Source organism: Entelurus aequoreus, linkage group LG23 (genome assembly GCF_033978785.1).
Source record: "Entelurus aequoreus isolate RoL-2023_Sb linkage group LG23, RoL_Eaeq_v1.1, whole genome shotgun sequence".
Classification (NCBI taxonomy): Eukaryota; Metazoa; Chordata; class Actinopteri; order Syngnathiformes; family Syngnathidae; genus Entelurus; species Entelurus aequoreus.
In genome coordinates this window covers 24735200-24747699 of record NC_084753.1, presented here as the reverse complement: position 1 = coordinate 24747699, position 12500 = coordinate 24735200, and the positions used below count along the sequence as shown (strand labels likewise).

Here is a 12500-nt window from a genome sequence, read left to right as displayed (position 1 = left end):
GAGCCGCGCCATCTCCAGGTAATCGCTGGCACCAAGGGACTAAACAACATGAAAAAAAAAAGAATAGTTTGCACGAGAAACACTCAAAAGGCACAATGCATGCTGGGACGTGTACATCTGACCAATTATGCCAACAGCCTCAATGCATTCAAGGATTTCATTCTTTTAATGTTTTTTAATGTCCAGTACTTTAAGCAGGCACAGCATTGCACCACAAACACACTTTTTGACATCGAGTCACTCAGATTGAGATAGAATACGCACACACAAGGACACACACTTTGGAGTGTAAAATAGAAATGAGCTGATTCAGCTATAATTATCATCAGAGGGTAATATGAATCACATCATTACCGGTAGTAGGATTATATTATTAAGAGTGCATCACCTTGTCTTTAAAATTCTCTGTTTCTAATTTTAATTCAGGGGTTCTTGAACGCACTACACTTATGGGCAAAAGTGAAACTATCTTTCTTTTGCTGCCACAGATGGATGTTTTATTCTGGTTTTACCTTTCTTTGTTACTAAATGCTGGTGCTGTGTGTGCATGCTTCATTTGATGACCTTCATGACCATTTTACATGTTTGATAAGAGGGTCTCGGTCAGGGGTGTCCAAATTTTTTGACTTGGGGGCCGCATTGGGCGAAAAAAATTCGGCCACTGCATGTAAAGTAACTGTATGTACATATTATATTAATATAATGGATATCTAATTCATATAATTGGATATTAAAAGTACATGAAAGTTTGACTACTATCTTGTTTACTTACGTGACGACCTTCTTAAAGTTTTGTAACCAATCAGAAATATCAAGCCGCTAAAATGCGGCAAACGTGGATAAGTGTTGAGAGAGTGTTTTACATGTTTCCCACAATGCACTCTAATGGATTTAAATGTAACTTACACACCTGTGAAGGCACCATTAATGCTGAAAGGTGCATACAGGTTTTGGAGCGACATATGTTGCCATCCAAGCAACGTTATAGCATTTCAGCAAAACAATGTCAAGCCACGTGTTACACAGCGTGGCTTCATAGTAAAAGAGTGCGGGTACTAGACTTAAATGGGCGTGATCTTGAAACGTTTCATGTTATTTGGACGTTTTTCATAACACAGGCTTTGTACACCTTTTCCATGGCCACATTCAAGCACTTTTTAAGGACTTTCAAGATCAATTTTCCAGTTTTCTCAGTACCCTTCAAAAGGCGAAAACCAGTGTGAATCAATCCATAGCTTTGTTGTTTGAGGTCACCAAATGCTGTCTGTAGGAAAAATAGGGAAAATCTGCTAAAACCTAAGCCTAACATTGAACCAGCAGTTATCATTAACTGAATGGGGCATAGAAAATGAAGCAGTGTCTGTAGAGCAGGGGTCACCAACCTTTTTGAAACCAAGAGCTACTTCTTGGGTACTGATTAATGCGAAGGGCTACCAGTTTGATACACACTTAAATAAATTGCCAGAAATAGCCAATTTGCTCAATTTACCTTTAACTCTATGTTATTATTAATAATTAATAATATTTATCTTTGTGGAAACACTGATCATCTTAATGATTTCTCACAATAAATATATATAGAAACAGATAAATATTAATATGCAACACTTTATTTTTATATTTTCTCTAAGTGCACATTTTTCAAATTGAACATTTTCAAATGATCACTTCTAAGACAGTCTTGTGAAATCACAATATCCCATTTTAACTAGCTAGCCACTAACATTTTTTAACAAATCATGAATTACTTTGCACCATGTTTGTACAAATAATAACTCATGTAAAACACAAAAGTCAACTCTCAAATGTTTAAATAAATCATGTCACACTTTGAACTGGACACCAAATCTGTTATCTGTTTCTTTGTCAGTTAGTGAAGACCAAGTCTTTAAAATATTTTCTTGGATTTTCAAATTCTATTTGAGTTTTGTCTCTCTTAGAATTAAAAATGTCGAGCAAAGCGAGACCACCTTGCTAGTAAATAAATACAATTTAAAAAATAGAGGCAGCTCACTGGTAAGTGCTGCTATTTGAGCTATTTTTAGAACAGGCCAGCGGGCTACTCATCTGGGGCCGTACTTATCAAGCTTCTTAGAGTGCCATTTTACACTTAAGTCCTGAGAATTTGCGAAATTTAGTCCTACTCTCAAACTTAAGAATAAAAGCTTTTTATCAACGTTCTTAAGTCTAAGAATCACTCCTACTCTCCACGATATTTAAGAGACCTTCAGAGGTGTCTTAAGCAGGGGATGGCACTGAGGCGAGAGAGACGTGCGCGAACGTTCAGGGAACGGAACAATGTTGTTTTTTTTTCATGACGAGCAGCTGATCAAACGGTATCGTTTAGACAGAGCGGATATTATTTTTGTCACAGATTTAATACTTTTCCATTCCTTGTTGATTTCTGCATGTGTCTGCAGTGGGCTAGTATATATAGAGCCACCCACACCAATTTCAAATTAGTTGCCTAATTAATGAATTGGAAAGAAAATTTTATGACAGTAGCGTATGTGTGTGGCCATGAGGTGAGTGACGTCAGTGAGTGTGTGGGCGATAGAAGAGAGGGAGCGGTAGCGTGAGTGCCGGCGGGGACTAGTTTGTTTTGTATTATTTTGCAGTTTATTGTCAAAATATACACTCCCATTGCCCACTTAAATATTTCCAAGATATTTCTTTATTCTTAGACAACGGATTCCCTTCCGTGATTGGTCATTTCTATGGACACAGAAATGACGTCACCTAAAATTCCGTTTACGGCACATAGTAATGTTGTAATTCAGCTCTGAGTGTGACACTTAAGATTCAGTCCTACACTTCGCTGAAAGTGTGAGTAAGACGCTTGATAACTAACTTTTAAGTACAGCTTTCAGCGAAGAATTTATTTACTCTTAAGTCAACTCTTAGCAGACTTCTTAGGAGTAATTCTAAGAAGCTTGATAAGTACGGCCCCTGGTCCTTACGGGCTACCTGGTGCCCGCGGGCACCACGTTGGTGACCCCTGCTGTAGACTATTCAATGTCATTGGTGTTTGCAAACGTTGTTTACTTGTTTGTTTGTATCATCATCATTCATGTATACATCATTCCTTACAAGAAACAACATTAATTATTATTGTTTACTTGTTTGTTTGTATCATAATTCATGCATACATCATGTTCATTAAAAGGACAACCTCCCGGCATGATGGACCGATGCACCACTGTCCTCTTGGGGGCGACACAGAGCCGTATATACATGACAACAACCTAATGTAAGGGCTCGTGCAAAGCCAACAGATCAAGCGTGTAGCTTTCATTTTTAAGGAAACTGATTTTATTTTTTTCCATTTTATAATTAGCCTATTGAGTCAGACTGCCGAGAAATATGACGAACATTTCCAAGTAAAATTCAAGCCTTTTCAAACCTTGAAAACACAACATTAAAATCCAAGCATTTTCAAGGTTTTTAAGCACCCGTATGAACCCTGATATTATCTACAATGTTCAGGGAGCAGGTTGTGTTAGGTGTGACCTGGGGCCGTATTTATCAAGCGTCTTAGAGTGCCATTTTACACTTAAGTCCTGAGAATTTTTGATTCTTTTTTTTTGCACCATGACTCAGGAAGGTTGTTTGAATTGTGTCATTTAAGTAAATGCTGTGCTATTGCTTCAAAGTATTTTCACTTCTGCAAGATGGCAGCAGACATTCAGAGACCGCCTGGTATTTGACTTAGTTGCAAGCACTCCTGATGCGATGCTTTGTTGGACTCATGAGTTTCGCGGGCCAAATTGAAGAGGCTGGCGGGCAACAGCTGGCCCGCGGGCCGTAGTTTGGACACCTCTGGTGTAGGTAGTCATAGACATTCCTAATGTAAGTAACCTTATAATAAAATTTTCATGGCTATATTTATTAACATTCATAACTATCTTATATATTTAAATGACACAAACAATTCTCTGTAAGTTCTTGAATAATTACAAATTGTTCAGAAAACTATATTGCATCAAAATTCAAGTTATTTTCCAACCTAAATAATTTGTCACATGTGAATGTTGTCTATCTGTGTTGGCCCTGCGATGAGGTGGCGACTTGTCCAGGGTGTACCCCGCCTTCCGCCCGATTGTAACTGAGATAGGCTCCAGCGCCCCCCACGACCCCGAAGGGAATAAGCGGTAGAAAATGGATGGATGGATGGATCATTATTATGATTGTAATATTATTAGTGCATCCCCTGCCTTTAAACCCTAGCGACGCCTCTGTTTCTAACTCTAATCAAGGTTCTTGAACACACTACAGTTGTGGGCAAAAACGTTCTCCTTTTCCTTTGCTGCCACAGATGGATGTATTCTTACATTGCTGGTGTGCGTGCTTCAAGGTGAGCTTTGATTGACATTTGATATTTTTGTCATGGGTGTGTAGGAAGTAATATACATGCTTCATTTGATTCAAGTAACCTTATTATTTGGTATAGTTATTTTTATAACATATTTAAATGACAGAAAATTCTGCAAACGTTCTTTTTAAGTCTCCACTGTAAGTTCTTGAATAAGCAAAAAAAAGTGTCCAAAAACTATATTGCATCAAATTCAAGTTATTTCGTATATTAAAACCTTTTTTTCCCACTAAAATAAATTAGCACCACAATGCAAAAATAATAATTTTTTTTCACTGACAGGAAAAAAAATACCACAAGTGAAACCACTAGGGGGCTGTAAATACCTTTAGTGCAGTAGACAACATCATCAAAACAAACCACTTGAAGGGCAGGCATGGTATCTGTAAAGCTGATGTTTATGGTGGCATTTAAAGGTTTAAAAAATACATTTAAAGTGGAATATACATTTATTACATGGAGCTTATTATGAAGATACAGTTGGTAATATATATATATTATTTTAAAAGTATAACTATTTGTGGGAACATATTTAGTATTATATATAAATAAATACATATGTAGAAAATATATTATAAAAAGTAAAAAAAAAAAAGTAATTAAAAGCATTTGTAGAATAAATACTTTACCCCTAATAGACAGAAGTATGGGAATTCATGGAGGTTTTTTTTCAACCTGGAAAATGGTAGTTTGATTGTTTAAGATGAGTGGAGTATGTGGATGGTGGAACAATTCAAATCAGTTGAGAAATGTGGGAATTGTGTAAGTTTGCAAAATGGCTATTTTAAAAGTATTATTATTTGTGGGAAAATATTTAATATTATATATAAATAAATGAATATGTAAAAAATATATTATAAAAAGTAAATTAAAAAAAGATAATTAAAAGCATTTGTACAATACATACTTTACCCCTAATAGACAGTTGGCAATTTAAAAACAGACTAATAAACATAATATGCATCAATGTATATTAAGGTATTTATGTTCTATCTTTTGCTTACACGCATGTAATGAAGTAAAAGATGACATTTGGGTAAAATCACTCACTCGACCACACAGCTCATGGAAAGTGCAGTCTGCAATGGAGCCACAGGTCTTCTCCAGCGTCACTTCTCTTCCCAGAACAGTGAGCACCTGAGGACCTGTAACTATGGAAACACACCCCAACCGTGACCATCCGTCACGCTGTCAATCAAATGCATCATAACCAAAAGATAATTTTATTGCCACGATATTATCATTAAATAAGAAATGACTGCATGACTTAAAAAAAAAATGCTGCTTTTTCTTTCAATTTGTGGCTTTTTAAAACAGACAAAACAAATGAGCGGACGATAATGAAAAAAAAAATGTGTTTGCAGAAATACTCATAATAATTGCCATGGATAAAAATCTGGAAATAAAAATCGATCAAACGACTTTTAAAAATACCTAAACGGTGGATATTTATCCATGAACATACAGAGAAGCTGCTGATGGTGTGTTTTACGGAGAAGCAGCTCGAAGGAGATACCGTAGAAGCCCGCTCTCTAAGGTCAAAACTGTAAATCCGAGGTCTTCAACAGAAATTTTTGGTTGATTAGACATTTTTTTATATCCCCCTGCAATATGTCCACACATTTGAATATCTTTAAATACATGTTAACATTGATCCAACACACTGTAGTGTAGGTAACACATGGCCTACTCACTGTACCTTGCAGGTTTCAAATAAAAATATGAATATTTTTGCATTTAGATATCAATTAGCCACAATCTGCCAGCTAGCAATTAGTGCACCAGTTGCCCGCTAGCGATTAGCGTGCTAGTTGTGAGCAAGCGATTAGCGCACTAGTTGCCAGCTAGCTATTAACAGTGTTATATGAATATCTTAGAATATGTACAATAACAATATACCTTTAAAACAGGGGTGTCACACTTGTTTTCATTGAGGGCCACATCGCAGCTATGGTTGCCCTCAGAGGGCCGTTTTTAACAATGAGTAATATATGAATATACATGTATATATATAATACATTAACAATATATTTTTTACATAAGCTGCAAAAAAATACTAAAATTTTACTTTAAAAGCTGGCAGCTCAGTCACCAGAATGTTACAGTTAAAGCAGTGTTTGTTTGTTTTTTTACAGCATATAAAAAAAAAGGAATCAATGGAATGGAATGGAAAAAAAGGGGTACATTTCAAGCAACAGGGCTGCCTTTTTTATTTATTTTTTTAATGTAAAATTTTTTTTTTTCCGTTTGTTTCCTAATGTTTTAGTGGAAAAAAACAGTACCAAAGTTGATTTTACGGTAAAAAACTCAGTCGGCGGAATTTAACCGTAAAATCTATTGTCAATTTTGCAGTCTACAATTTGATTGATCATCTGTTTTGAAAGCATAAGTCAAGCAGATATTTAAGTACAGTATTTATATTACAGTATTTATATGCTTTATTTTAACAAAAATATTTTTGGACTACATGATAATATGATATTTTGATAATATTGAATTTTAAAAGATATGCAATTACATGCAGTACATGATTTTTAATGTCAAAAGGGAAATAACAAATATATTTAGTAAGGAGATATTAAGCATTTTATTAACGCATATTATATCCAGGCTTTCACGGGCCACATAAAATAATGTGGCGGGCCAGATTTAGCCCCCTGTGCTTTAGAACCAGTTTAATTTAAAATACAATTAAAATATGTGGATCAAAATCATTTGAATTTATACAAATATTACTCTATTGGTAAGAATTATTCTGAAATATTAGGTACATTTGTATTTTTTTGTAAATATTTCATAATTATATATATTTTCATAATTATATATATTTCATTAGGGACGGCGTGGCGAAGTTGATAGAGTGGCTGTGCCAGCAATCGGAGTGTTGCTGGTTACTGGGGTTCAATTCCCACCTTCTACCTTCCTAGTCACGTCCGTTGTGTCCTTGGGCAAGACACTTCACCCTTTGCCTCTGATGGCTGCTGGTTAGCGCCTTGCATGGCAGCTCCCGCCATCACTGTGTGAATGTGTGTGTGAATGGGTAAATGTGGAAATACTGTCAAAGCGCTTTGAGTACCTTGAAGGTAGAAAAGCGCTATACAATTATAACCCATTTATCATTATAAAGTGGTGCCACGTCCCCATGCTTTGACTTTGACATCAGAGTTTTTTAAATTTTTTCCTCACTTAAAAACACTTTGCAGCTTAAGAGCATTTTAACCTTACAAAAAAAATACATAAAAAAGGGACAAGCGGTGGAAAATGTAAGAAGAAAAAGTATACAAAAAGTATAGGTAAAACGAGACAAAAAATTAGTATGCAATAAAGATGTAAACACAAAAATTTACTACCCTACCTAGTGTGTGTACGTTTGAACTACTTTAGAATGAGCAAGAAAAGTGAATAAATGAATACATTAATTAATTAATAAATAATCAAAAACTATAAAAAATTAAAAATAAAAATAAAAAGTGAATTTGACTCATATTTTCTACTCCAGTTACCAGCCATGTGAGGTTGCAGGAAAAAAAACAACGTTGACTTAAAAGTGCTGTTCAAAAGACTAGAATCGTTCGCGAATGTCTCATTCCTACCACTTAAAGTACATCCAGTATCACAATAGATCTCAAGCAATCTTCATAATAATCAAGTTGTTATTTAAAGCAAAATTAAATCATAATCAGAACAAACTGTTGCATAAAATGATAAACATTAAATTCTATTTTCCTTACGGCTCTTTTGTGAAAAGGCCAGCTCTTCAAACATCGCATCCAAGACTGCATTTGCATCGGGCTCTCCTGTCCTACACACACACACACACACACACACACACACACACACACACACACACACACACACACACACACACACACACACACACACACACACACACACACACACACACACACACACACACACACACACACACACACACACACACACACACACACACACACACACACACACAGGGCAATAAACAGGTAATGGAATATGAAATTAATAACGCTGAAGTGGCCACATCAAACATGAGGAGCAGAGTGGAAGAGAAGGGGTACTTAGCTTTTTTACGCCGTGAGGGGGGAAACAACACGATGTCGGACTGGAGCATTAGCCAATGAATGTGAGTTAAAATGAGATGTTTGCGCGGTGGTGTCATTAAAGAGCGTGTGCTGCCCTGTTTATTTACATACACTGAAAAGGCGAGAGTGCTTGAGTACTGCAGGGAATACAAGCTTTTAAAGCTGTGCCATTTTGTCATATTTTAGTGATGAAATTCAACTCTCTCTCATTTACCCACCTTTGTTTCTCTATTTGCATACATTACAACAGCAGGCTACTTATTTATGGACATACAGTATGGCTGGGGCAAATTAACGTCTGATCTTTTCCAGAAATGGAAAATGAAAAAAAAAAAAAAGAGTATTTGGGTCTTACAGGTAGTAGAGCTTCCCTCCCGTGGTCTTGTGCTGCATCCTGTAGTCCACCCCGGAGTCCAGGCAGACGGTGTGGCAGTACTCCTGAACATAAACAACATATTTTATCCTTAACTAGAATTTGCAATTCTGGTAGGAATAGCGTGTGAACTGAAATGCTTGAATGTCCAGGCTGAGTGGAGTTTGTGAATCTTGGAACGGTTCGAATCGGATGAGAAATGTGAGATATGGAGAGGTTTGTAAATTGCCCATTCATTTTCAATATGGGGTAATTCCTGGTAATTCCGGGTAATCAGGGAATTTTCGAAACCGGGAACGGTTCAAATCGGATGAGAAATGTGGGATATGCAGTCGTTTGTATATTTCACATTCATTGTCAATGGGGAGAAAATTGCTGGAAATTCCGGGAAAACCGGGGAATTTGGGGAAAGGAAAAACATGTTTTGCGTTCGATGTATCGGAAGAGTAGTGTGTGTGGATGGTTGAAAGGTGGGATTCTGATTTAAAAATGGCACAAAATTTGGAGAATTCCTGGCATTGTAGAACTATGAATACGTCCATTCATTTGAATGGGAATGTCCTTGAAATTTGGGAATTTCGGGAAAACCAGGAATAAAAAAGAAAAAAAATTATACTAGCACAACTGCCCTAGATGATATGAATGGGTTGGTGTTGGAAATTTTGGAATCGGTTAAAAAAGGTTGACGTAGTAACAGTTTGAATTAAGGTGGGTATTTAGAAATTCCTGAAATTTCGGGAAAACTGGAAAACTACAATTTGCAATTGTGGTAGGAATTGCGTGTGAATGCCCTGTGTGCATGAGCCGCCGAACCGTGTGAGTGGAACTGCAATGCTTGAATGTCCAGGCTGAGTGGAGTTTGTGAATCGTGGTTTGAATCGGATGAGAAATGTGGGATTTGTATATTGCCCATTCATTTTCAATATGGGAGAATTCCTGGTAATTCCGGGTAATGAGGGAATTTTCGAAACCAGGAACAGTTCAAATCGGATGAGAAATGTGGGATATGGAGAGGTTTGTATTTTTCCCATTCATTTTCAATATGGGGGATTTCCTGGTAATTCCGGGTAATCAGGGAATTTTCGAAACCTGGGACGGTTCAAATCGGATGAAAAATGTGGGATATGCAGCCGATTTTATATTTCACATTCATTGTCAATGGGGAGAAAATTACTGGAAATTCCGGGAAAACCGGGAATTTGGGGAAAGGGAAAACGTGTTTTGCGTTTTATATAACAGAAGAGTAACGGAAGAGTAGTGTGTGTGGATGGTTGAAAGGTTGGATTCTGATTTAAAAATGGCGCAGAATTTGGAGAATTCCTGGCATTGTAGAACTATGAATACGTCCATTCATTTGAACGGGAATTTCTTTGAAATTTGGGAATTTCGGGAAAACCGGGAATAAAAAAAAACTATTTATACTAGCACAACTGCCCTAGATGATATGAATGGGTTGGTGTCGGAAATTTTGGAATCGGTTAAAAAAGGTTGACGTAGTAACAGTTTGAATTGGGAATTTCCTTCAAATTTGGGCATTTTTGAAAATATTAATACTAGCACAATTGCCCTAGGTGATGTGAATGGGTTGGTGTTGGAATTTTTGGAATTGGTTAAAAAATGCATTGCAATTTCACAACAACATTTGTACTTTTTAACAATGAATTTTATGAAATTGCAACATCAGCAGTTTATATTAATCATGTTCACAATATTTAGATTAAATGAGATACTGAATTGATTTTTTTATTAGCTGAAAGCTCTAATCATCAAAATCACAAATATATTCTTCAAATACCTCACACTGTATGTGGTAAATCTATATAACATACGAGTACAACGTTATTCTGAAAATACTGAAATAAAATAACTAGGGTTGTCAAATGATTAAAATATTAAATCACAATTAATCACATGTTCCATTGTTAACTCGTAATTATTTGCGATAAGTCACAAATAGAAATGTTGTTTTAGATGTGTACCGTATTCAAATGTACACCCAACATGGGACTAGACAATTTGTTTGATTTATGCAAATGTTTATTGAACGTATTGCTTCCTTAAACAGCTCAACACAAACACAGAGTTCAATTCGACAGCCCGAAAATGTACTTACCCATTTAATGAAATACACCCGTAAATACGTCGGGAAATACAGGCATACACTATCACCCTATTTTCCGCTACTTTTTCCCCCCAACGCTTTGAACCTTGCGGCTTATAAAACGGTGCTGCTAATTTATGGATTTTTCTTCGCTAACGGCCGTAATTGTCACCGTTTGGTTGTAGCTTTCTGCGAGGTTTGTTCCCCCGGGATGCAAACGGACTACTCTGGACAAGGTGTGCAGGTAAAAACATGATTCAATTATCCAACTAACAAAACAAAGGCAAGCGTGCCTATCGCACGCGGAAGCTAAGGCAAAAATTTAGGGCAGGAACATACACGACTTACGTGGCTAGGCATGAGGCAAACAACTAATGACGCCAGGACGACTGACTGGCAAAGGCAGGCTTAAATAATGTTACTAGATTGGAAACAGGTGCGTGTCCCGAACACCAGAGGCAGGTGAAAAAAAGGGTGCACAAAAACAGGAACTCATGGAGTCTAAAACTAACAGAATATAACAAAAACATGATCCGAACCACGGATCATGACAGTAATGTTTTGTATTCAACAAATAGTTTTCATATTACACCAACAGAGACACCAAAAAGGTGTGTTATTGTTTGTACTATGAAGCCATCATTTGGACGAGGTCTCTCCCTGCAGGATGCTGCGGGTTGAAAATGTACTTCCTGTTTCGGGTCTTGAACCGGAAGCATAACCGCCCATAGCTTTTCTGCTCGAAAGGATCCTAGCAACGTTTGTAAGTGTAGTGGATTGTCCGAAGCTTAAACAGTGTAGTAGAATTTCTGACCTTTGACCTATAGTTCATGTCTGTCAAAAATGTATGCTCATTTTGATTTCTGTTCCTCTTCTGTGGGACAAAAGTGAACTTTAAGTCGTGCCAACCTGTCTAACTGAATGTGTTGACTGTGTAAAAGATTCGAGTTGTTATGGAACAGATAGGGAAAACAAAACAAGACATTGACGCACTACCAAGAGAGATAAGAAAGGGATAAAGCCAAACGAAGAGAGTGTTTTGGACACCATCTTTTTCATGGTGACGGGCGCGCCCGGGGGGGGAAACTTTCTGTGTGCTAGACAACTCAACCCAACCATTGTACCATTTGATTATGAGTAAAATAAAACTCTTGTGTTAAATCTACTTTGGTTCTCATTGACAACCTGGACTTTCCACTACAAAATTGGCGTCACGAACTAGGATGGTCCAGAACTCTGCAAGTCAACATCCGCTCCCGGCTTCTCTCTCAGGCAGACAACGCTTGCACGCGCGCATCTAATAAAAGGTAAGCTATTTTGCTTATTGTGTAAAAGTTGTCTGTCTGAAGAGAAACGGGATCGGTAAGATGAAAACTGAAATTTTTTTCATAAAAGATAGTTCTCCAAAAACAACCTAGACTGGGGCATGTGTTGGTTGGCTTGAGTTGTTTTATATGTGATCATTTGTCTGTGTGTTTGTTGAAAACTTGTAATCTCTTGTTTTTAACAAATGGGGATTGTTGATAGAATTTTGGTGGTTTGGAGTGTAGAAGCATAGACGATGTGAGACGAAAA

At 36.8% G+C, this 12500-nt stretch overlaps 2 protein-coding genes across 4 annotated transcripts in view; one reads left to right on the top strand and one right to left on the bottom strand.

Annotated features, from left to right (window-relative positions):
- The window catches only part of LOC133640922 (AFG1-like ATPase), a 16736-nt gene extending 9273 nt beyond the window's left edge, over positions 1-7463 (bottom strand). Inside the window, exons 1-3 of the mRNA XM_062034626.1 lie at positions 7285-7463; positions 5423-5523; positions 1-39 (exon numbers count right to left, since the gene is read on the bottom strand). The exon at positions 1-39 is cut by the window's left edge and continues 102 nt beyond it. Of these exons, the coding sequence (XP_061890610.1) occupies positions 1-12 (12 nt within the window). The 5' untranslated portion in view covers positions 13-39; positions 5423-5523; positions 7285-7463. The remainder of the gene's footprint in view (positions 40-5422; positions 5524-7284) is intronic.
- Positions 1-12500, top strand: part of fndc4a (fibronectin type III domain containing 4a) — a 242634-nt gene that overhangs the window by 206526 nt on the left and 23608 nt on the right. The gene's annotated exons all lie outside the window — the stretch shown is intronic.